General features: G+C 42.8%; 1 protein-coding gene across 1 annotated transcript in view; it reads right to left on the bottom strand.

The window, feature by feature from the left end:
* Positions 1-23,095, bottom strand: part of rb (adaptor related protein complex 3 subunit ruby) — a 539,541-nt gene that overhangs the window by 408,699 nt on the left and 107,747 nt on the right. Inside the window, exon 5 of the mRNA XM_080276000.1 lies at positions 21,970-22,140. Coding sequence (XP_080132126.1) covers positions 21,970-22,140 — 171 coding nt within the window. The remainder of the gene's footprint in view (positions 1-21,969; positions 22,141-23,095) is intronic.

Here is a 23,095-nt window from a genome sequence, read left to right as displayed (position 1 = left end):
AAGCATGTTGACAGTGGTGCTTCTAGCCACTTAGGAAGCGACGTGCTATTTCTATGGAACAAAAACTCGAAATAATAAAGCGTGTTCAGCCTGCTTCTCCAGAAAGTCTCGACTCACCCACTGCTCTCTCCTCACTCGCGTCTTTGACCTAACTCCACTCCTCCATCTCCCTCCCCTCACTTCATGCAAGTCCTGCTTTGTCTGCACAGGTGACCTACAGTAATTTTCATAAAATAACTGTTATCGCTTATGTCCGATTAATATTTACAACTAACGAAACAAAACGAAAAGCTTGCCACTTTCACATCTTCACAGGTGGTAAACGTTCCATTATCTTTCGCCAGTTGCAAGTAGGCATAGGACAATAGAGTTGTGTCTTATACTGTATGTTTTTCTTGTGTATTTCTTGTGTTCATTTATGCATTTATATTTCATAATACAATATAAATTGGTTAAGAACAGTTAAAACCCTAACGACAGATCAGTGAACGGTACAGCGATTTTTATGCTGTACGTGAAGTACTGTAAGGGATTTTCATTTTGCGAACAAAATCAACTTGCGAACGACCTCTTGGATCCAATTATGTTAGTAAACTGGAGGTGTGTCTGTATATGTACACAGTAACCTCTCTAATATCCCGACGCCCAATAACCACAGACCCCACTACCCGGATACTTTGGGCACGGGCCTTCGGAACCCCCCCCCCCAAAAAAAAATCACCCATAATTTGAACTTGGCGCGCGGCACTGAAAAGCTGTGTTCACCCGCAACCCCTTCCTTCCTTCCCTCCCCAGTTACTGCCTAACTACCATCCTGACTAGATGCTCATCGCAATGGATGCCACATGTGCTCGTTTTTGTGAATAAACTGCAATACCTCGCCACTAGACCACATGGAAATTTACAGTGTTGTGCAGTGTTAGGAAATTAGAATTTAGAGTGCAAAGGATTAAGAGCGAAGTGCAAACTGGCTGTTCAAACTGGCATGGAACAATTAAGAACAGAATGTGCAGTGTTAAACAATTATAACTCACATTGCAAAGAATTAAGTGCAGCACAACACTGGATTACTGTACATGCTTCAAGAGCATTTTCACCAATGCCAGAGCCTTAAAGGAGTCGGGTTAATCTTCGTAATGGCCACGGACGTGCTGTAAGTACCCTGTACACTGCTAAATATTTTCCATACTCACTTCTAATTCCTCATTCCCTGGTTCCTTTTCATTTATTTCATGCTTTCTGTCTCTTATTTGTGTGAATAGGGTCTTAAATAGGTGCTATGCATGTCCGGCAGGGAGTTATTTAGGTGACTTTCAAAGTTAGGTTGGGTTAGGGTCCATAAGTACCAGTCCAGGAGACAGGGTCCCAGTAAACGAACGAACCCACTTCCCGGACATGCCTCTGGCTGCATTATATTGGATATTGGGATGATTACTGTGTGTACATATATATATATATATATATATATATATATATATATATATATATATATAATGTGGTAGGTGGGGGCACTCACCATCCACTCACTCAATGTAGTGCTGCTCTCGGGTGTCTGCCCTGTCCCCTCCTCCATCCTTCTTTCCTTCATTCTTTCCTCGTCCTTCTGTCTACGGGTGACTACACTCTCTCTTCTGTCTTTCATCCCTTCATTCTTTCCTCTTCCTTCTGCCTGTGGGTGACTCTACACTGAGTGACAAGCCAAATGGTTTCCTGTACACCAGGAAACCATTTACCACACTGGGTGGTAACTATCTATCTATCTATCTATCTATAGCCTGACGCCCTAATCCAGCAAATGGTGGCCACAAACAAAACGCCTCCAAGTCGCTCTGTCACCCACCATTTGACTACCCTCCCCCCAACTCACCCCCCCCTCCCTCATATACCTCTCAACTCCATCCCTCCACCTAATCCTCGGTCTACCTCTCCCTCCCTCCACCTCACCTAAAATACACACTCTTAGTCAGACTTTCATTCTCCATTCTCTTCACATGTCCAAACCACCTCAGTGTATTTCTCCTAATCTTCTCAACCACATCCACATCCACCCCACAGCGTTCCTTCACTTCTTCATTCGTCAACCTGTCCCTCCACGTCACTCCACATGCTCCTCTCAAGTAACTCATTTCCACTGCTCTCACTCTTGACTTGTTCCCCTCTCACAAGGTCCATGCCTCGCTTCCATATGTCAGGGTGGGGATCACAATACTATCATGCAGTGACTTCTTAACTTCCATACTCACCTCCCTATTTCTCATCACTGCTTTCAGTGTACCAAAAACCTTCCTTCCCTGCTGTACCCTTTCACGCACTTCATCCCCCAAAGTTCCATCCTTACTCATCACACTACCCAAGTACTTGAATGCACTCACATTCTCCATATCCTCACCATCCAACCTCACTGCACACTCTGTGACTTCATTCCTCTCAAACACCATAACTTTACTTTTGTTTACATTAACTTTCAGCTTCCTCCTCCTACACACTGTCCTAAATTCATTCACCAAACCTTGCAACTCCCATTCAACTTCACTCAACAATACTGTATCATCAGCAAACAGCAACTCAGAAAAACACCTATACAACTTCCTCTGGACATGCATTGCACCTATTTAAGACCCAAATCACACCAATAAAGGAAATAAAAGACTGAAATAAATGCAAAAGAACAATAAAATGAGGTTTTAGAGGCGAGTTTATACCATATAACCAAATTTTGGCATCTGGTGGTTTAGTGGGTAATTATTGTGCTCCAGTCGGATTGAGCCAATGAAGGTTTATATCCAAGGGATGGTTGAGGTTTATTGCTCACGTAATGCCACTCAGGGATGAGTGAGGTTGGTCACTCTCATCTTAAATGTCAGGACCAACTGTCTGGCCCCAGGCTCCTAAGCTCCTCATAGGGCGATGTAGGATTGGATGATGGATGGATGGATATATATATATATATATATATATACATATAGACTGTAGCATCAGTCGAGCAGGGCAGTACCCCCGAGGTGGATGGAAAGCTGATGACAGGGAGTGCTGGAGCTCCCGTTTCATCAGCTCTCAGGACTAGTTCCTGACCATCCCCCTTTGCTGAACTTTTTTAGTGTCTCAGTTACACAGAGAGTAGGCCAGCATGCTCTCCAGTACAAATTTCTCTAACTATCTACACTAAACTACATGCACAGTACACACTACACTTCCTATTCTAAATTCAACAAAAATGGCGTCATTTAATCAAGCCTCGGAGTCCCCAGAGGGGGGGACCATATGCCCCACCAGTCCGCCCCTCTCCCGGTGACGACTCGAGGTGCCTGGAACCACTGTCTGACTCTCTTCTTCTTCATTTCTGCAACATTCGCAGCCTTTCCTCAAACTTTCGCTCTGTTGAGCACCACCTCTCCTCCTCTAAACCTCACCTTCTTTTTCTAACGGAGTCTCAGCTGTCTGAGGCAACTGACAGCAAACCCTTTTCTGTATCCTCCTACTTTCTCTATACTCATTTCAAAGCCAAAGGTGGCTGTTGTGTATATATACGCAACGACTTATCTTGCTCTCGTGTTCCTGAACTTGATTCTTCTGAATTCTCCACACTCTGGCTTCGGCTTTCCTGTCATTCTCTGACTAAATATATCTGTGCTGTTTACTTATCCCCTAATTCTACTATCAAAAATTCTTCGACTATCTTACTTCTACGATGGAACACATTCTGTCGATTTCTCCTTTCTCTGAAATCTCCATTCTTGGAGATTTCAATGTTCACCACCACCTTTGGCTCTCCTCTCCTTTCACGGATCCACCTGGTGAACAAGCCTACATCTTTTCTATCCTTAATGACCTAGAGCAGCTTGTACAGCACCCTACCCGTATCCCTGACCGCCTTGGAGAGAGCTCCAACATACTTGACCTCTTCCTTACAACTAATCCTTCTGCTTACTCTGTTAATCTTTTCTCTCAGTTGGGCTCCTCCGATCACAACCTTATTACCTCAACCTGTCTTATCACTCCGGTACGGCCTGTGGACCCTCCAGGGAAACGTCGTCTGTGGCATTTTGGAGCCGCAGACTGGGAGGCCCTCAGGCAGTACTTCTTTGATTTTCCCTGGAATGATTATTGCTTCCATGGCCATGAGCCATCTGAGTGTGCCTTGCGCATTACGGAGGTTATTCTCTCGGGCATGGAAGCATACATTCCTTTCTCATTTCCTTTGACTAACGCAAGAAAGCCTTGGTTTAATCACACTTGTTCTAATGCTGTCCGCAACAAGGAGATGGCCTACAAAAGGTACCGGAGCCAACCCACCCCTGAATCACATCATCTTTACGTTTCTGCCCGGAATCGTGCTAAGTCTGTTCTTCGCTCTACTAAAAATAATTACATCCATACTAAATGTTCTCAACTCTCCAACTCGAATTCTTCCCGCTCCTTCTGGCACCTTGTCAAAAATCTTTCTAACAACTTTACCTCATCATCCTTTCCACCTCTTTTCTACTCTGATGGTTCTGTAGCTATTTCATCTACTGATAAAGCAGATCTCTTTGCACAGACTTTCTCCTCCAATTCCACCTTAGACGATTCCGGTGCTGTTCCTCCATCACTTCCCCCCTCTGACTTCCTCATGGCTGACATTAAAATTTCTTCAGTTGATGTATTTTCTGCCATCACTGGCCTCAGTACTAACAAGGCATATGGGCCTGATGGGGTCCCTCCTGTTGTTCTCAAGAACTGTGCTTCTGTGCTTACACCCTGCCTAGGCAAACTCTTTCGCCTTTGTCTGTCAACTTGTACCTTTCCTTCTTGCAGGAAGTTTGCTCTCATTCAGCCAGTCCCAAAGAAGGGTGACCACTCCCAACCCTCCAACTATCGTCCAATTGCTTTAACGTCCTGTATTTCAAAAGTTTTCGAGTCAATTCTTAATAGAAAAATTTTAAGGCATGTTTCCTATCACAACCTTCTTTCCGATCGTCAGTATGGGTTCCGTCAGGGACGCTCCACTGGCGATCTTCTCACCTACCTTTCAGACTCCTGGTCATCCTCCTTTCGGGACTTTGGCGAAAGCTTTGCCATTGCACTTGACATCTCAAAGGCTTTTGATCAATTCTGGCATAAATCTTTAATTTCCAAACTGCCCTCCTACGGTTTCTATCCTTCTATCTGTACCTTCATCGCTGCCTTCCTTTCTGGTCGTTCTATAGCCGCTGTTGTAGACGGTCATCGTTCTTCTCCTAGATCTATCAACAGTGGTGTTCCTCAGGGCTCTGTCCTATCACCAACTCTCTTCCTTTTATTCATCAATGATCTTCTAAGCTGTACATCTAACCCTATCCACTCATACGCTGATGACTCCACCCTTCACCTTTCCATTCGGTTCCCGCAATGCCCATCTCAACAGTTACGTCAACAAACAAGGGATGAGGCTATGGCACACCTAATGTCTGACTTGGCTCGTATCTTTGACTGGGGTAAAAATAATATGGTCGTCTTTAATGCATCTAAGACTCAGTTCTTACACCTATCAACCCGACAAAATCTTCCACAGGTATACCCACTAGTGTTTAATAATATTCAGCTTAATCCTGCATCATCCTTGAACATGCTTGGGGTTTCATTTACCCGGGACTTATCTTGGAAAGATCATATTAGATCTCTTGTAAAATCTGCTTCCAAGAGATTGGGTGTGCTAAGCCGACTCCGCTCTTTCTTTACCCCTGCACAATTGTTGACTCTATACAGGGGTTTTATCTGCCCCTGTGTGGAGTACAACTCTCATGTGTGGGGAGGCTCCCCACATACAGCTCTTCTCAATAGGGTGGAGTCAAATGCTTTTCGTCTCATTAACTCTCCTCCTCTTACTGACTCCCTTCAACCTCTGTCTCTTCGCCGCACTGTTGCATCTTTATCTCTTTTCTATCGCTACTTTAATGGTCACTGCTCCTCTGAACTGTCTGCTTGTATTCCTCCACCTCTACTACGGGCGCGTAGCACCCGTCTAGCAGCAAACTCTCATCCCTTTTCTGTCCAACTCTCTAATGAAAGAGTTAACCATTACTCCCAGTCTTTCATTTATGCAACAGGTCAGCTCTGGAACTGTCTCCCTCTGTCTGTATTTCCTGCTGCCTATGATCTCCAGTCTTTCAAACGCAGTGTGTCCAGGCATCTCAAAATGATCGGATCTTGAATTTGGCTCTCTATTGTATTTTGTTTTTCTCTTGGAGGGAACTGTTACTACGGGCTCATGGCCTTTGGTTCCTTCTTCCTCGCATGAAAAAAAAAAATATATATATATATATATATATATATATATATATATATATATATATATATATATATATATATATATATATACACAATATATAGTAATCCCTCCATTATCCGATGTAATAGAGCTAAAGGCATGTCCGGATAGTGGTCCTGTACGGATATTGGGCCCCAGCCTCCTGGACTTGTACTTATGGACCCTAACTCAGAAAAACACCTATACAACTCCCTCTGAACATCCATTGCACCTATTTAAGACCCAAATCACACCAATAAAGGACATAAAAGACTGAAATAAATGCAAAAGAACCATAAAATAAGGTTTTAGAGGTGAGTTTATACAATATTAAACATTCTGGGTACTTACAAGTCCCTGGTTCCTGGACTGGTTTGAACCGCCAGTTTCCAGTCCACAGTTAATCCTCTGCACTCTAAATTCTAATTTCTTAACACTGCACAACACTGTAAATTCCTGTGTGTTCTAGTGGCGAGGTATTGCAGTTTATTCACTGCTTATTCACAAAAAACAAGCACCTGTGGCTTGCACTGCTATAAGCATCTGCTCTCGATCGGAATTAGGCTGTGACTGTTGATGATGGCGGGGTAATAGAGTTGCCAGATGGCAACGGCCACATTACCAAACTCCTCAATTTTCATTACCATTTTTAATTTTCATAACCAAATTCGTAAAGCTAGCATCTATTTTTCACTAATTATATACACAAATGGAAATACAGGTAACTCGCACGGAACACGATCTCACGGAACGCGCTCGCAATTATACACGGTAAGGGCTGGGATACATATAAGACAACATAAGATTAAAAAACCATTATGAAAACTACAAATTAACGCAGGAGAGGCCTTTGAAAGATCAAATCCTCGAACGTCACCGCAGCGCGCGGTTTGTTTTGATTACGTGACGATCAAGGCGGGAAATTATTCAGTGAGTGAGACATTCCCGAGTACAGTAGCACAGTATTTGTAAGTTAAATATTTACAGTACTGTACTGTTCTGGTAAGTTTATGTGCAACTTAAAGTACAATTAAATAACGTTAAAGCAAGAAATAAAGTCTTATAACCAGTTTACCTGATAGGTGTCAGAATATTGCCTTTTTTATTTGTTCGTTTTTTCCACAGTGCTGTTCAGTATTTATAAGTTAAATATTTACTGTTCTCGTATGTACTGTACTTGTAAGCACTTAAATAAAGTTAAATCATTAAATAAAGCCTTGTAACCAGTTAACCCGAATTATATGATTACCCATGATCGGCGTCGGAATATTGCCTTTTTTGTTTGTTCGTTAAACTCTTACTGTACTGCTTTTGTACAGTACTGTATTTGTAAGTTAAATATTTACTGTTCTGGTATGTACTTGGAAGCAATTAAAGCATTAAATAAAGCCTTGTAACCAGTTAACCTAATTTATATGATTACCCATGATCGGCGTCAGAATATTGCCTTTTTTGTTTGTTCGTTAACCCGCCCCGTCCCGGCCACTTTTCGACCACTGGTACCCCCCAATCCCGGGCATTTTTCGACCTTTTTTTTTTTTTGCTTAAACTTTCGCTTTTGGTGAGAAACATCGAAAATTCATAGAGAAATCGCTCACCTGAGGTTTAAAATACTCATTACAGGTAGGAGAGCCTCCTTACCTTACTGGGTTTTCTATCAGGCTGGCACCAAAGAAAACGAGTTCTATGGGACGATAACTATTTCACACCACTCATAAACGGTATTTATTTATTTACTGTTACGAATTTATATGTAGTACAAGAGTATATTGGTTTTCAAGCAGTAATATAGGCATTATAAGCATTGTTTCACTCACTAATACCTGACCTTTTTTTGCCACATTACCTGATCATCATTTCTAACTGTTTCTTCCTCTAATGCTATGTAAAGTTTGTCCTCCACATTGTCATTGATTGGGGAATCACTCTGGCCCTGAATTTCGTACCGTGGCATGACATGGCTATACTGGCCAGGTCACTGATAACAGGTGAATTGCTGAGAAAAGGGCCTGCAGGGGGGGGAGGAGGTCATGCTGGGTAAGGCATTGTCTCTGCCTGGCATCTTGTTGAGGAAGGTGTCCCGTGTATACGTACCAAAAATGACTCGCGAAAATTGAAAATTGTGGAAATTATGAACCTTGCAATTGCAGGACGTTGAAGTACGTCCTCGGGATTAGCTGTGACAAAACGTGAGGACGTGGAAGTACGTCCTCGGGACGGCGCGGGTTAAACTCTTACTGTACTGCTTTTCTACAGTACTGTATTTGTAAGTTAAATATTTACTGTTCTGGTATGTACTTGGAAGCAATTAAAGCATTAAATAAAGCCTTGTAACCAGTTAACATGATTTATGTGATTACCCATGATCGGCGTCGGAATATTGCCTTTTTTTTGTTTGTTCGTTAAAGACATATAATAAGAAAAAAATACATTTTTGTCTTGGTATCTTTACCTATTTGCTCAGGTTTGCTGTAATGGTTTGCAGCTTGTAGAAAACTGTGAAAACTTTCGAGAAGTGAATGAAAATCTGGGACATGACCTTGACTTCACCGTCTCATGTATCATCTGTCAGTTCACCACCGGCTATCGTGATGAGTGGATGTACGATTTTTTCGCTCGTGGCCATGCCTAACCACACATAGTTACACCCATTATCTCGACCCAGTCAGAAAATACAACCTTTTTCCTCCCTTGCAAAACACAAACAACCACCCTGTTTACGAGACAGCAATATATATATTGCGAAAATAACGAGGTAAAATGATAAAGATGAACGTAAAATGATAGAGAAAGATGAACATGTTATGACGGAAGAAATACGTTTTCCCTGTCCGTAAACGTATTTATTTCTGCTTTGTATCTGTATTCGTAATAATTAGACTTATTGTTAGTTCTGAAACTGCATTACGATTCTATTTTTTAGCCATTCTCGTGGTGTGGGAGCTGGAAGTTGTGACACAACTTCCTTATTGCTAATCGGACTGACCCTCCACTTTATTCTCCCGTGGCAGAGTCTAGTCTTGGAGGACATGCAGTTTTCTCATTTAGGACTGAAAATTCAACTCTTTCGCTCCCTTTTCCAAGCATGGGCACAACGATAACGTAAAAAATAACTCGAAACTACCATAAACATATATCAAAAAGGTGAAAATGTATTCATAACATTATTTTTTTTTTCCAGCCATTCCTAACAGATTATGTACTGAAATCATTCGATATCACAGTACTGCATTTCTAAGTTAAATATGTACTGTTCTGGTATGTACTTGTAAGTTAAAGCACTGGTACCAGTTAACCAAATTTGTATGATTACCTATGATCGGCATCGGAATGTTTCCTTGTGTTTACGTACAGTATTTGTGTGTTGAAGTTTTGCTCTGGAGTACTGTATTTGTGAGTTATAACATTAAATAAACCTTCTAACCACTTAAAGTGCTTTCTAGTGACAGGTAACGGCAAAACAACACATTTGGGGGGTCTAGGGAGCAAAATACGGAGTAGTTTAAATATACGCGATTTCGCACCTAACACGGCACGGTAGGAACGAAACCCATGTGTTCCGTGCGAGTTACCTGTACATGTAATCACTCTTCTTATAATTAACGGCATGTTGATTATTATTATTATTATTATTATCATTATTTTTTTTTTATGCGAGGAAGAAGGAACCAAAGGCTATGAGCCTACAGTAACAGTTCCCTCCAAGAGAAAAACAAAATACAATAGAGAGCCAAATTCAAGATCCGATCATTTTGAGATGCCTGGACACAATGCGTTTGAAAGACTGGAGATCATAGGCAGCAGGAAATACAGACAGAGGGAGACAGTTCCAGAGCTGACCTGTTGCATAAATGAAAGACTGGGAGTAATGGTTAACTCTTGCATTAGAGAGTTGGACTGAAAAGGGATGAGAGTTTGCTGCCAGATGGGTGCTACACGCCCGTCGTAGAGGTGGAGGAATGCAAGCAGACAGTTCAGAGGAGCAGTGACCATTAAAGTAGCGATCGAAAAGAGATAAAGATGCAACAGTGCGGCGAAGAGACAGAGGTTGAAGGGAGTCAGTAAGAGGAGGAGAGTTAATGAGACGAAAAGCATTTGACTCCACCTTTTTTTTTTTTTTTTTTTTTTTTTTTTTTTTATGCGAGGAAGAAGGAACCAAAGGCCATGAGCCAGCAGTAACAGTTCCCTCCAAGAGAAAAACAAAATACAATAGAGAGCCAAATTCAAGATCCGATCATTTTGAGATGCCTGGACACACTGCGTTTGAAAGACTGGAGATCATAGGCAGGAGGAAATACAGACAGAGGGAGACAGTTCCAGAGCTGACCTGTTGCATGAATGAAAGACTGGGAGTAACGGTTAACTCTTGCATTAGAGAGTTGGACAGAAAAGGGATGAGAGTTTGCTGCCAGACGGGTGCTACGCGCCCGTCGTAGAGGTGGAGGAATGCAAGCAGACAGTTCAGAGGAGCAGTGACCATTAAAGTAGCGATAGAAAAGAGATAAAGATGCAACAGTGCGGCGAAGAGACAGAGGTTGAAGGGAGTCAGTAAGAGGAGGAGAGTTAATGAGACGAAAAGCCTTTGACTCCACCCTATTGAGAAGAGCTGTATGTGGGGAGCCTCCCCACACATGAGAGTTGTACTCCACACAGGGGCGGATAAAACCCCTGTATAGAGTCAACAATTGTGCAGGGGTAAAGAAAGAGCGGAGTCGGCTTAGCACACCCAATCTCTTGGAAGCAGATTTTACAAGAGATGTAATATGATCTTTCCAAGATAAGTCCCGAGTAAATGAAACCCCAAGCATGTTCAAGGATGATGCAGGATTAAGCTGAATATTATTAAACACTAGTGGGTATACCTGTGGAAGATTTTGTCGGGTTGATAGGTGTAAGAACTGAGTCTTAGAAGCATTAAAGACAACCATATTATTTTTACCCCAGTCAGAGATATGAGCCAAGTCAGACATTAGGTGTGCCATAGCCTCATCCCTTGTTTCTTGAAGTAACTGTTGAGATGGGCGTTGCGGGAACCGAATGGAAAGGTGAAGGGTGGAGTCATCAGCGTATGAGTGGATAGGGTTAGATGTACAGCTTAGAAGATCATTGATGAATAAAAGGAAGAGAGTTGGTGATAGGACAGAGCCCTGAGGAACACCACTGTTGATAGATCTAGGAGAAGAACGATGGCCGTCTACGACAGCAGCTATAGAATGACCAGAAAGGAAGCTAGCGATGAAGGTACAGATAGGAGGATAGAAACCGTAGGAGGGCAGTTTGGAAATTAAAGATTTATGCCAGACTCGATCGAAAGCCTTTGAGATGTCAAGTGCAATGGCAAAGCTTTCGCCAAAGTCCCGAAAGGAGGATGACCAGGAGTCTGAAAGGTAGGTGAGAAGATCGCCAGTGAAGCGTCACTGATGGAACCCATACTGATGATCGGAAAGAAGGTTGTGATAGGAAAGATGCCTTAAAATTTTTCTATTAAGAATTGACTCGAAAACTTTTGAAATACAGGACGTTAAAGCAATTGGACGATAGTTGGAGGGTTGGGAGTGGTCACCCTTCTTTGGGACTGGCTGAATGAGAGCAAACTTCCAGCAAGAAGGAAAGGTACAAGTTGACAGACAAAGGCGAAATAGTTTGCCTAGGCAGGGTGTAAGCACAGAAGCACAGTTTTTGAGAACAACAGGAGGGACCCCATCAGGCCCATATGCCTTGTTAGTACTGAGGCCAGTAATGGCAGAAAATACATCAACTGAAGAAATTTTAATGTCAGCCATGAGGAAGTCAGAGGGGGAAGTGATGGAGGAACAGCACCGGAATCGTCTAAGGTGGAATTGGAGGAGAAAGTCTGTGCGAAGAGATCTGCTTTATCAGTAGAAGAAATAGCTACAGAACCATGAGAGTAGAAAAGAGGAGGGAAGGATGATGAGGTAAAGTTGTTAGAAAGATTTTTGGCAAGGTGCCAGAAGGAGCGGGAAGAATTCGAGTTGGAGAGTTGAGAGCATTTAGTATGGATGAAATTATTTTTAGTAGAGCGAAGAACAGACTTAGCACGATTCCGGGAAGAAACGTAAAGATTATGTGATTCAGGGGTGGGTTGGCTCCGGTACCTTTTGTAGGCCCTCTCCTTGTTGCGGACAGCATTAGAACAAGTGTGATTAAACCAAGGCTTTCTTGCGTTAGTCAAAGGATATGAGAAAGGAATGTATGCTTCCATGTCCGAGAGAATGACCTCCGTAATGCGCAAGGCACACTCAGATGGCTCACAGCCATGGAAGTAATAATCATTCCAGGGAAATTCAAAGTACTGCCTGAGGGCCTCCCAGTCCGCGGCTCCAAAATGCCACAGACGACGTTTCCCTGGAGGGTCCACAGGCCGTACCGGAGTGATAGGACAGGTTAAGGTAATAAGGTTGTGATCGGAGGAGCCCAACGGAGAGAAAAGATTAACAGAGTAAGCAGAAGGATTAGTTGTGAGGAAGAGGTCAAGTATGTTGGAGCTCTCTCCAAGGCAGTCAGGGATACGGGTAGGGTGCTGTACAAGCTGCTCTAGGTCATTAAGGATAGAAAAGATGTAGGCTTGTTCACCAGGTGGATCCGTGAAAGGAGAGGAGAGCCAAAGGTGGTGGTGAACACTGAAATCTCCAAGAATGGAGATTTCAGAGAAAGGAGAAATGGATAGAATGTGTTCCATCGTAGAAGTAAGATAGTCGAAGAATTTTTGATAGTCAGTATAATTAGGGGATAAGTAAACAGCACAGATATATTTAGTCAGAGAATGACAGGAAAGCTGAAGCCAGAGTGTGGAGAATTCAGAAGAATCAAGTTCAGGAACACGAGAGCAAGATAAGTCGTTGCGTATATATACACAACAGCCACCTTTGGCTTTGAAATGAGTATAGAGAAAGTAGGAGGATACAGAAAAGGGTTTGCTGTCAGTTGCCTCAGACAGCTGAGTCTCCGTTAGAAAAAGAAGGTGAGGTTTAGAGGAGGAGAGGTGGTGCTCAACAGAGCGAAAGTTAGAGCAAAGGCCGCAAATGTTGCAGAAATGAAGAAGAAGAGCGTCAGACAGTGGTTCCAGGCACCTTGAGTCGTCACCGGGAGAGGGGCAGATGGTGGGGGCATTTATGCTCCCCCCCCCCCTGGGGACTCCAAGGTTTGATAAATCGACGCCATTTTTGGTGAATTTTGAATAGGAAGTGTAGTGTGTACTGTGCATGTAGTTTGGTGAAGATAGTTAGAGAAATTTGTACTGAAGAGCATGCTGGCCTACTCTCTGTGTAACTGAGACACTGAAAAAGTTCAGCAAAGGGGGATGGTCAGGAACTAGTCCTGAGGGGTGATGAAACGGGAGCTCCAGCACTCCCTGTCATCAGCTTTCCATCCACCTCGGGGGTACTGCCCTGCTCGACTGGTGCTACAGTCTACTCTACGCTATATAGGCTACCAAATTAATCAGAGAGAGCAAACAATCCAACATCTTCATCCTGTGTATCCTCATACATGTGAAAAATCCATTTGGTAATGCATTATTCTGATTCATTACCAAACGAATTTTTCATTACCAAATTGGTCCACACTTGGTAATGAAAAATACCAAATGGCAACCCTGACAGGAGAGGGGGGGGGGGAAGAAGGAAGGGGTGAAGGGACCATGGTGTAACAGCTGTTCGGCGCCATGCGGCAATTTCAAATTCCGGTTGGGAAAAAAGATTTTTTTTTAATTTTTTGCGGTTTTTGGCCCATTTTGGGAACATTGGATCCTGGGACGATTATGTCCGGTTAGTGGGGACGTTCGGATATTGGTCGTTCGGATATTAGAGGGATTACTTGTGTGTGTGTGTGTGTATATATATATATATATATATATATACACACAGCTCGTCAAAATTATCGAGCGCCTACCGCCAGGCGCGCAATACTTTTGGCCAAAAAAGAATCATCCATTTTTTTGGGGTAGAAACTGAGCCACAAGTTTGCAGCACTAGCATGACGTCGCGGTAGCCTGAGGCCTTCTGACACGCTGGTTGGTTCCCGCCTCAGTTGCCCATGGGCTGCCTGAGAGAGAGAAACTCCGCTGCGTCTCCCTGTCTTTTTGCGCCATTTTTTACAGAGTGTCCCGCAGTGTTTTGGCTTTCGCCACCTTGTTATGGCACCTACCCGTGAACTATCGAGTGAAATCATATCCCAGATCATTGCTCTACAGGAGACAGGCCACCAGACAAAGGAAATTAGTGAATTGGTTGGTGTGGCTCGATCGACAGTGCGTCGGTGGTGCGCGTGGTTTCGAGTGGAAAACAGTGGTGAAGTTCCCACAAAGAAACTGCGGTCTGGTAGGCCTAGGAAAACTTCCCCAAGGTCTGTTAATGTTTTAAAACGTGCAGTGGAGTTTAATCCTCGTGTGAGTGCAAGGAAAGTAAAGGAGAGCAACTCGGAAGTGTTTGATGAGGTGTCTGTGAGAACAATGTCTCGTAGGGTCCATGAACTTGGTTACACAAGTCACAGGCCTGTGAGAAAGCCTCTTCTCAACAAGAACCAGCGACTTCGTAGGCTTGCCTTTGCTAACAAGTATTATAACTGGGGTGAGGAGCAATGGTTGTCAGTGTTGTGGTCTGATGAGACAACATTTAGTATCACCTGTAACAGAGGAGCACGTGTGTATGGCGCAAAGGTAGTGACCCACTTGACCCACGGTATGTGGAAAGCACAGTTAAACATCCTGATTCACTCATGGTATGGGGCTGTTTCTCAGGGAAGGGTTTGGTGAAGCTTGTTGTACTTCCCAAGAACCTCAGAGTGAATCAGGATATTTATCTGGAGCTTCTGTGTGATCATTTACCAGACTTCTTCGAGCTAACAGGTGCACGAGTGTTTCAGCAGGATCGTGCACCTGCTCACAAGGCCAAATCGGTCACCAATTGGCTTCATGACTGTGAGGTATCATTCATGAAAGACTGGCCAGGAAATAGCCCAGGCCTCAACCCGACTGAAAACCTCTGGTACCTTGTAAAGAAGAGTCTCCCAGAGAAGGACGTGAGGTCTCTGCCTAAGCTGGAAGCCGCCATTCGTGACTCCTGGGACAAAATACCCCTCCAGCACCTCAGGAGCCTCGCCCTTTCACTTCCAAGACGCCTCAGGTCCGTGAAGAAGCGTAAAGGCTACCCTACGAAGCACTGAAGGTAAATAAAATTCATTATTTATATGTTTTTTCAATGTTGAAAGGTTTGTTTCTTAGGAGCGACATTTGAGTGTCCACTGCAGGACCGGCCTATCCCGACCGAAGTCTGGACGATACAGCCAATGTATCTCTACCAAGTGGCTCAGGCTGTCTGGTAGAGATTGTATGAAGGGTGAGAAGTGCTTGTAAGTGTAACTGTAGTGTTGGAGTGGCTTTGGATGTGTGTGTAGTCTGTGAACCATGTGTAATCGGCCCGTGCAAGCCAACTGGGTGCAAGCTTACTTTATAGTAAGTGACACTGGTTCAACCACAGCACTACTGGTGTCCGCCAATGCAGTACGTGGCCGAGTGAACACTCCCAAAGTTTATTACCCTGGCAGGTCGTGAACCCTGGCTCGCCCGTGTATGAAACGCACACTCTACCACTGTACCACAGAGGCTCCATATATATATATATATATATATATACACAGTACAATCCCAGCTATCCGGTATCCAGACAAACGGAATACTCAGAACAACGGGAAAATTCAAGGGCTGGTAAAAATGTCAGTAAGTTATAACTGTGCGCCAATTTGAATGGACCGCCAAACCGCTGTTTGATCTTGTCATGCGAGGCTGGGTGAAGTCAGACAAAGCGAGGTGAAAGCATTTCCGGCTAATGTAAATCCCTAGCAAATCCTCTTAACCACCCCTCCTCTCCCCCTCTTTCCCCTACTTGAATTCAGTCATCCTCCACACCCTCCAAAAATCACCAGTCTGCGTTTTGCCACCAGACAGTAAACAAGCTCTCTTGCTATTGTGTTCCACTGATAGACGGTAATTTGTACACTCCAAACCGCCTAAAGTGCAAACTAAACGTAAGCGTATCGTGCTTACCTTGAAACAGAAGCTGGACATATGCAACAGACTTGAAAAAGGCGATCATTATAAAACACTAATGGCTGAATATAAATGTTCATAAGAATGAAAGTTTACTTTGTTGGAAGAAAAATAAATAAATAATATGCCTGCATTTCATACATACATCATTTATTTTATTTTCTGCAAAACAGCTGAGTGGCGGGTGAGGGGTGGAGTGATGGAGGTCAAGTGGGGAAGAAGAAGAACAGTCGGAAACGTAAACAAACTCACGTGGGGGCACAGGTGTTGTGATAATTCTACAGTGCAGTCTTAACACATCATCAGTTCACTAATAAATGTTCAAGCTTTTATTTCTTTATTTTATTTTTCAATTTTTATGAGTACAGTACATATAATGAATACAGTAATTCGGTAAACAATGGACTGGTGCAATTTGCAGTATTGCAAATTGCTAGACATTGCACGCACGTCCGTTATGACCATGGTGTGTGTTTACAAGGCAGTTTTTCAGGCGGAATCTCTTAGTGTAACCCCTAATGTGACTGGTGAGTACCTGAACTGTATTTACTGCTGTGATAGCCTTTGTATTAGTTTGACTTGAAAATCAGATATACGGGAAAAATCTGTAACCGGGAAGGTAAATTCCCCAAGCCACCCGGTTAATTGGGATTGTACTGTATATATATATATATATATATATATATATATATATATATACATACAGTATATATATATACAGTTGACCCTAGTTATCTGCGGGTGTTAGATTCGAGAGACCCCAGCGGAAGGGAAATTTCACGGATACTCATCATCACAAAATGGCATATTATTTCCATATAAACTAAGAACATCCCTGAAAAAATAAAAACATACTTTAAAATATTACAAATACATTTTAGCACTCACCAAAAGGCTGTGTGTTCTCTTCGTAACCTTCGTACAATGATGACGACTGCTGTATGGATGACGATGATTGCTGTATGGATGACGATGATTGCTGTATGGATAACGATGATTGCCGTATGATGACGACGAAGATTGTAGTGCAGTTCCTACAGTGCCAATGTGGTTAGGCGACAAGATGTGTGGCGGCACTGTAGGTAAGTTGTGAATTTAGTCTGACCCTCTTCTCTGCCAATGATAACAACTTACACTCTGTCTTTGGCTTACTATAGAACAAATGCTCTTATCCTTTACTTGTTTCTTGGAAGCCACTTTTCACTCGCACAATGAAAGTACAGAATACAGTAGAGTTGTAAACACGAGAAGCGCGACGACGACTGGTGTTTACAATAAGATGGCAGAGTGGTGGGAATGCCCGTGGGTGCGGTTATGCTAACTGTAGCAACAAAAGAAGTGCATGTTGCACGCCAATTTCAAATTAATTTACAGTGTACAGTACAGTATTAAAATATGTTTGATCTGTGGAAACTTAAATCTGTGGATGCAAATTCCACAGATAACTAGGGTCTACTGTATGATATATATATATATATATATATATATATATATATAAAGTGTACATACATATATATATATAAAGTATACAGTATGTACATATACAGCCAGTCCTCCTCTAACGTGACTGGCTGTAACGCGATATTGCTCTAACGCAGCACGATTTTGTGGATGGAAATAAACATTCTAATGTGGGCACTGTTAGTGTAACACGGTAATTTGAACCGGGCAGGCTGTGACGCGGTGTGCGTGAAGCAGCCTCACAGCACTTGACGTCATTGCCCACCAATCACACTTCACCTTTCTCGCTCTCCCAGCCATCCGACCAATCAGGACCCCTCTACTTCCCTCCCACCTCCCACGTTCCCCACTCAGCCCACTACTACCCACACCATCCTCCTCAGTTTGCCTCGTGTTTTAGCATGTGTTCTCCCTCTCTACCTCATCTCCAGTGACGTGCGTCTGATCTTCTCCTTATATAAGGTACAATAAATAATAAAGTCCTCCTTAACTAATGTATTTTTTATAACCATATTAATGCTTTTAGGAGGTTAAATTGGAGGGTAGAAAATTATTTTGCACCACAGGGGGGGAAAAAGTGGACTTTGGGCAGGGGTGCAGAAGGAATTAAGGGTTTTCAAGTCCCCGTAACGTGATATTTGCCTAACGCAACGTCGGTGTGGAAGCAAATACCCACATTAGGGAAGGACTGATTTTATATATATACTGTATATATATATATATATATCTCCTGAAGCTGGTCCAAAATTTTCATGCCTCTTTAACTTTCTCTTTCCAAGGCATGATTCATCCCCTTATATAAATTTACAATCATACTCTTCAACCAGTCATCCAGAACAATATACTCTTCTATAACAGAACTTAAATCAGTAACTAAACCCAGCCCTGTACTTTCAGAGGCCTTCAGAATTGCAGCAGTCATCCCAGACACACTCACTACCTTCCTCAACAGCATGGACCCAGAATACAGAAAACACCAACATTTCAGAACTTCACCACCATTCGACAAGACCGGGCCGACGGCGGTGGTGGTGGACTCATCACCCTGGTACACAAATCCATCAACTTTGCAGATACTAGTGCACATGCAAAGTCACTTCTCCCTCCACTTAACACCAAAACAGAAATACAATCAATTAAAATATGCACTGGTAACAAATCACACATAACAATCGCCAACACATGCATTTCCCCCCAATCGTCCCCCACAGCACCACACAATTACTCTCCACAAATACACCACATCACTAACATACCCAACATCATCCTGGGTGGTTATTTCAATGCCAAGTCGTCGGCCTGGCATGTCAACAACCCTGACACAGACAGAGGGCTGGTACTACAATCCCAAACAGATCATCTTTTCATACTGAACAATCTCCATCAACATATGCATATCCCACACCAAGCCCTCTTCCTCCCATCAGACCCAGACATCACCTTGTGCTCCCCAAACCTCACCCCCACAACATCCTGGAGAGTGGTCAAAACCCCTGGATCTGATCACCTCCCAGTCATCATCACTACCAAAACTAGGATCACCCCAGCTGGCCACAGACACACATACAATAATTATAAGACAGCCAACCGGGAGGCCTTCACAACTGAAACAGAACATTTCAAAACACTAAACAGTACACCCATCACAAACATCAACACCAACAGATGCACACTTTCAATACAATTATACAAAACGCAGACAAAAGACACATCCCTAGAGACAACAGAAAGAGAGAGAATCCCAACTTCACACCAGAAATTCAAGGCCTCATCAGTCAATGGGACACACTACGACACTCTCCAACACCCCATACACCACACACCGTACAACAAATACAAGAACTCAACACTCAAATAAACAATAAAATATCAGAACAGCAAACATTAAACTGGAATAATTATTTCCAAACACTTAAACACAAAACAAACACCAGTAAACTCTACAAAACACTAAACAGCATCACACTCTCCAACAGCAACACTACACAATCACATGCTGCCATCACAACAACAGACACCATATCTTCAAACAAACAACAAGCAAACACTCTTATCAATCACTTTTCACATGTCAACCATCTAAACCCCCATCGCGATGATCGACGTAAGAGACAGTTCTCCACAGACCCAGGCTACGCACCTTTCACTTACAACCAAACGAAGCACATCATAAGCAACCTTAAGCTTTCATCTGTCTGTGGACCAGACAACATAAGCAACATTCACCTTAAACACCTTGGACCACAAGGCATACGAGCACTCACTAACATATCAAACTACGGCTACTCGCACAACATAATACCCAACATTTGGAAGCATGGCATTATCATCACTATCTCTAAACCCAACAAAGACCCCACATTACCTTTCTCACATCACCCCATCACACTCCTCTGCACCCCCTATAAAGTCACTGAACAACTGTTACTACAACTAGTTACACCTCACACCCCCCTAGCTCAATGTCAACATGGCTTTAGGCCACTACACTCCATAACCACTCATCTTACAGACCTTACACAGAGAGTTTTTGATGGAATGAATTCAGCTAGGCCATCACAGAGAACACAGAACATTCCAAGTCACAACAGACATCAGCAAACCTTTTGATGCCATCCCCCGCCACAACCTCACAAACAAAATACTCAATGCAAACATGCACAGTAACACAAAAAGGTGGTTGGCAAACTACTTAGCAGGCAATTGCGCACATGTAACATTTGCTGGTCAGTCTTCAAACATCAGAAACTTCAAAAAGGCATCCCCCAAGGATCTGTTTTGTCCACTACACTCTTTAACCTATATTTGCATGACATACACACACCCCACACACCACGGATACACATAGCTTCCTATGCAGATGATATAACACTTACATGTACACACCAAAATGCAAACACATATGCACACATCCTGTAACCTTACCTCAACACACTACATGAATGGTTCTCCACAAACTGGCTCAAAATAGCCCCAGCCAAATCTACAGTGTCTCTTCTCACAAACTGATCAGCAGAACATAGTCACATTCCACACCTCACCATAAACAACACTCTCCTACCATACACACACACACCCAAAATCCTTGGTATAACATACAATACATCAATGTCATTTAAACAACACATCACAAACATTAAAAATAAAATAACACCAAGACTCAATGCCTTGAGGTCACTTGCCCATGCAACATTCAGACACAACAAAGAAACCACCACCACAGTATACAAACAGTACATACATTCAGTGATGAATTATGCAAGTCCTGCTTGGGCTCCTAACCTCACTAAAAGACACTACAACACTCTACAGACCATACAGAATAAGGCCTTAAAAATAATCACAGGCTGCACGGCTACTACAACCACAGACCACCTACATCAAGAAACCAAAGTCCTTAAAGTCAAGGATCACTTAGACATGAGGGGCACCCAAATTCTTGCTGCAGCCTCCACAAACCCACAATATCCACTACACTACATGGCAGCACATCCACACACACCAAAGAACATCAAAAAAACACCCAGCACACGATATCATACACAAATACTGTCATCTCTCCCCGCTCGCCCGCCTCAGACCAGCTTCCAGAAGCATATCCATACTCAAATCACTCACCGCTCCATTCAGTTACTTAAAGACAATACACAGTTGCATGAACAGCCTCCTGATATCCACCCTTCTGGATCCTATCTCCCTCGTGAGGACAGGGTCCACCTGGCCAGGCTGAGATGTGGGCATCATCCAGCCCTCTTAAGTTATCAGAAGAGGCAGGATAACTCCATCGCAGATGCCTGTCCAGGATGTACCACAGCATCCCATACTATTAAGCACATTATGGAAGACTGCATTGCACACAATCACCTATGCCAACAACACAACATACACTCCTTGAGAGCTCTGTGGGAAATCTCGGTCTTGGCTATGGCCTTCCTTAGGGACTCAGGGCTGTTCAGCCAGACTGTCTAGGGAACAACTACTACTACTACTACTACTACAGCATGGACCCAAATCCCTGAATTCAGTTAAATCGTTCGGCTGACAGTTTTGGATTTGCTTACCTTTTTCCTGTTTTTGGATTCACCAACTAAATTTACAGTAATGAGAAACTGGGTTAAGTTGATGATGAAAGAAACTAAATGAAAGAACAAACAAAATGTGAAATGTGAAATCAGACCTTTAGAGCACGCTGGAATGTAGAGATGGAGAGAAGTGCGAGATCCTGTTGCTCCTCAGCATAGCGCACTAGGTAGACGTAGACCAGCTTTTTCACCTCCAGATTGGCACTAACCACATTCTTCACTACTGCTGGGAACAGTTCCGAAGCATCACGACCCTTGGCAACCATCTAAATATAGACAAACACAATACTTGCATTAATGTGTAGCATGAAGAAAAGCTATTTACAATAACTGCAACTAATTACAGTACCATAACTTACAGGCAGTTCATTTTTTAGTCAAGGATATGTTTCAAGACATCACAACCTCCTACATCAGTGGTACTGTTAACTTGGGAGCACTGACAAAAAAAATGCTTTAAGGGTAACAAAGGAACTTTAACTTAATGTGGCCTTGATTGAGGGGAGGAAAAAAAAAAAAAAGAAAAAGAAAAAAAGGTGGCTATTGAATCCTGTTTCCTTCAACAAAGTGGGATCACCTCTCTCGAGGCATTGGCAAGTCCGATTCACAGAACTCTGCTAGTATTCAATATCTGCACTTCGATTACCACTCTCCATTACTGTGATGTTCTTGCAACCCAAAAGACGACCAGAAAGTGCCACATGTGTGAGGAGACAGATTTTATAGAAGACAGAGTAGGAATAAGATAATTTTCAAGGCTTTATATGATGTCAACAAGCTCACTATCAGAGTGGTCAGAGATAATGGCCTTTAGATCAAGAAAAATTGGATTCAGGATTGAGAAATGCTTATTAGACTGCCATGCTTACTGAAAATTCCTTATTAACAAAGATTACAGCATTACTGTACAATTCCTACAAAAAGTGATCATCTTTTTTTTTTTTTTTTTTTTTTATCTTTGCAACAATGGATAAACTTTTGCAAAATTTCTTTTTTGTTCTTTTTGTATAAAGATGGAACTTTACTGTATACTGTATACTGCATAACAAATTAACCCGTACCATCCCAGGTATTTTTGCAATTTTATACCCACCCAGTCCCAAACACTTTCTTGCGACATCCTGACGCTATGACAGACAGTGGACAACTGATGTTACCCACCCATCCAGACCCAAACTCAGTGCTACAAGTGCTTGGGCACAGCGTTGCCAATACGTTAAG

The sequence above is a fragment of the Coenobita brevimanus genome, chromosome 63 (genome assembly GCF_032717465.1).
Source record: "Coenobita brevimanus isolate Jiangsu-jjx chromosome 63, ASM3271746v2, whole genome shotgun sequence".
NCBI classification, from domain to species: Eukaryota; Metazoa; Arthropoda; class Malacostraca; order Decapoda; family Coenobitidae; genus Coenobita; species Coenobita brevimanus.
The sequence above is the reverse complement of the archived record's forward strand: the minus strand, read 5'-3'. Positions and strand labels throughout refer to the sequence as shown.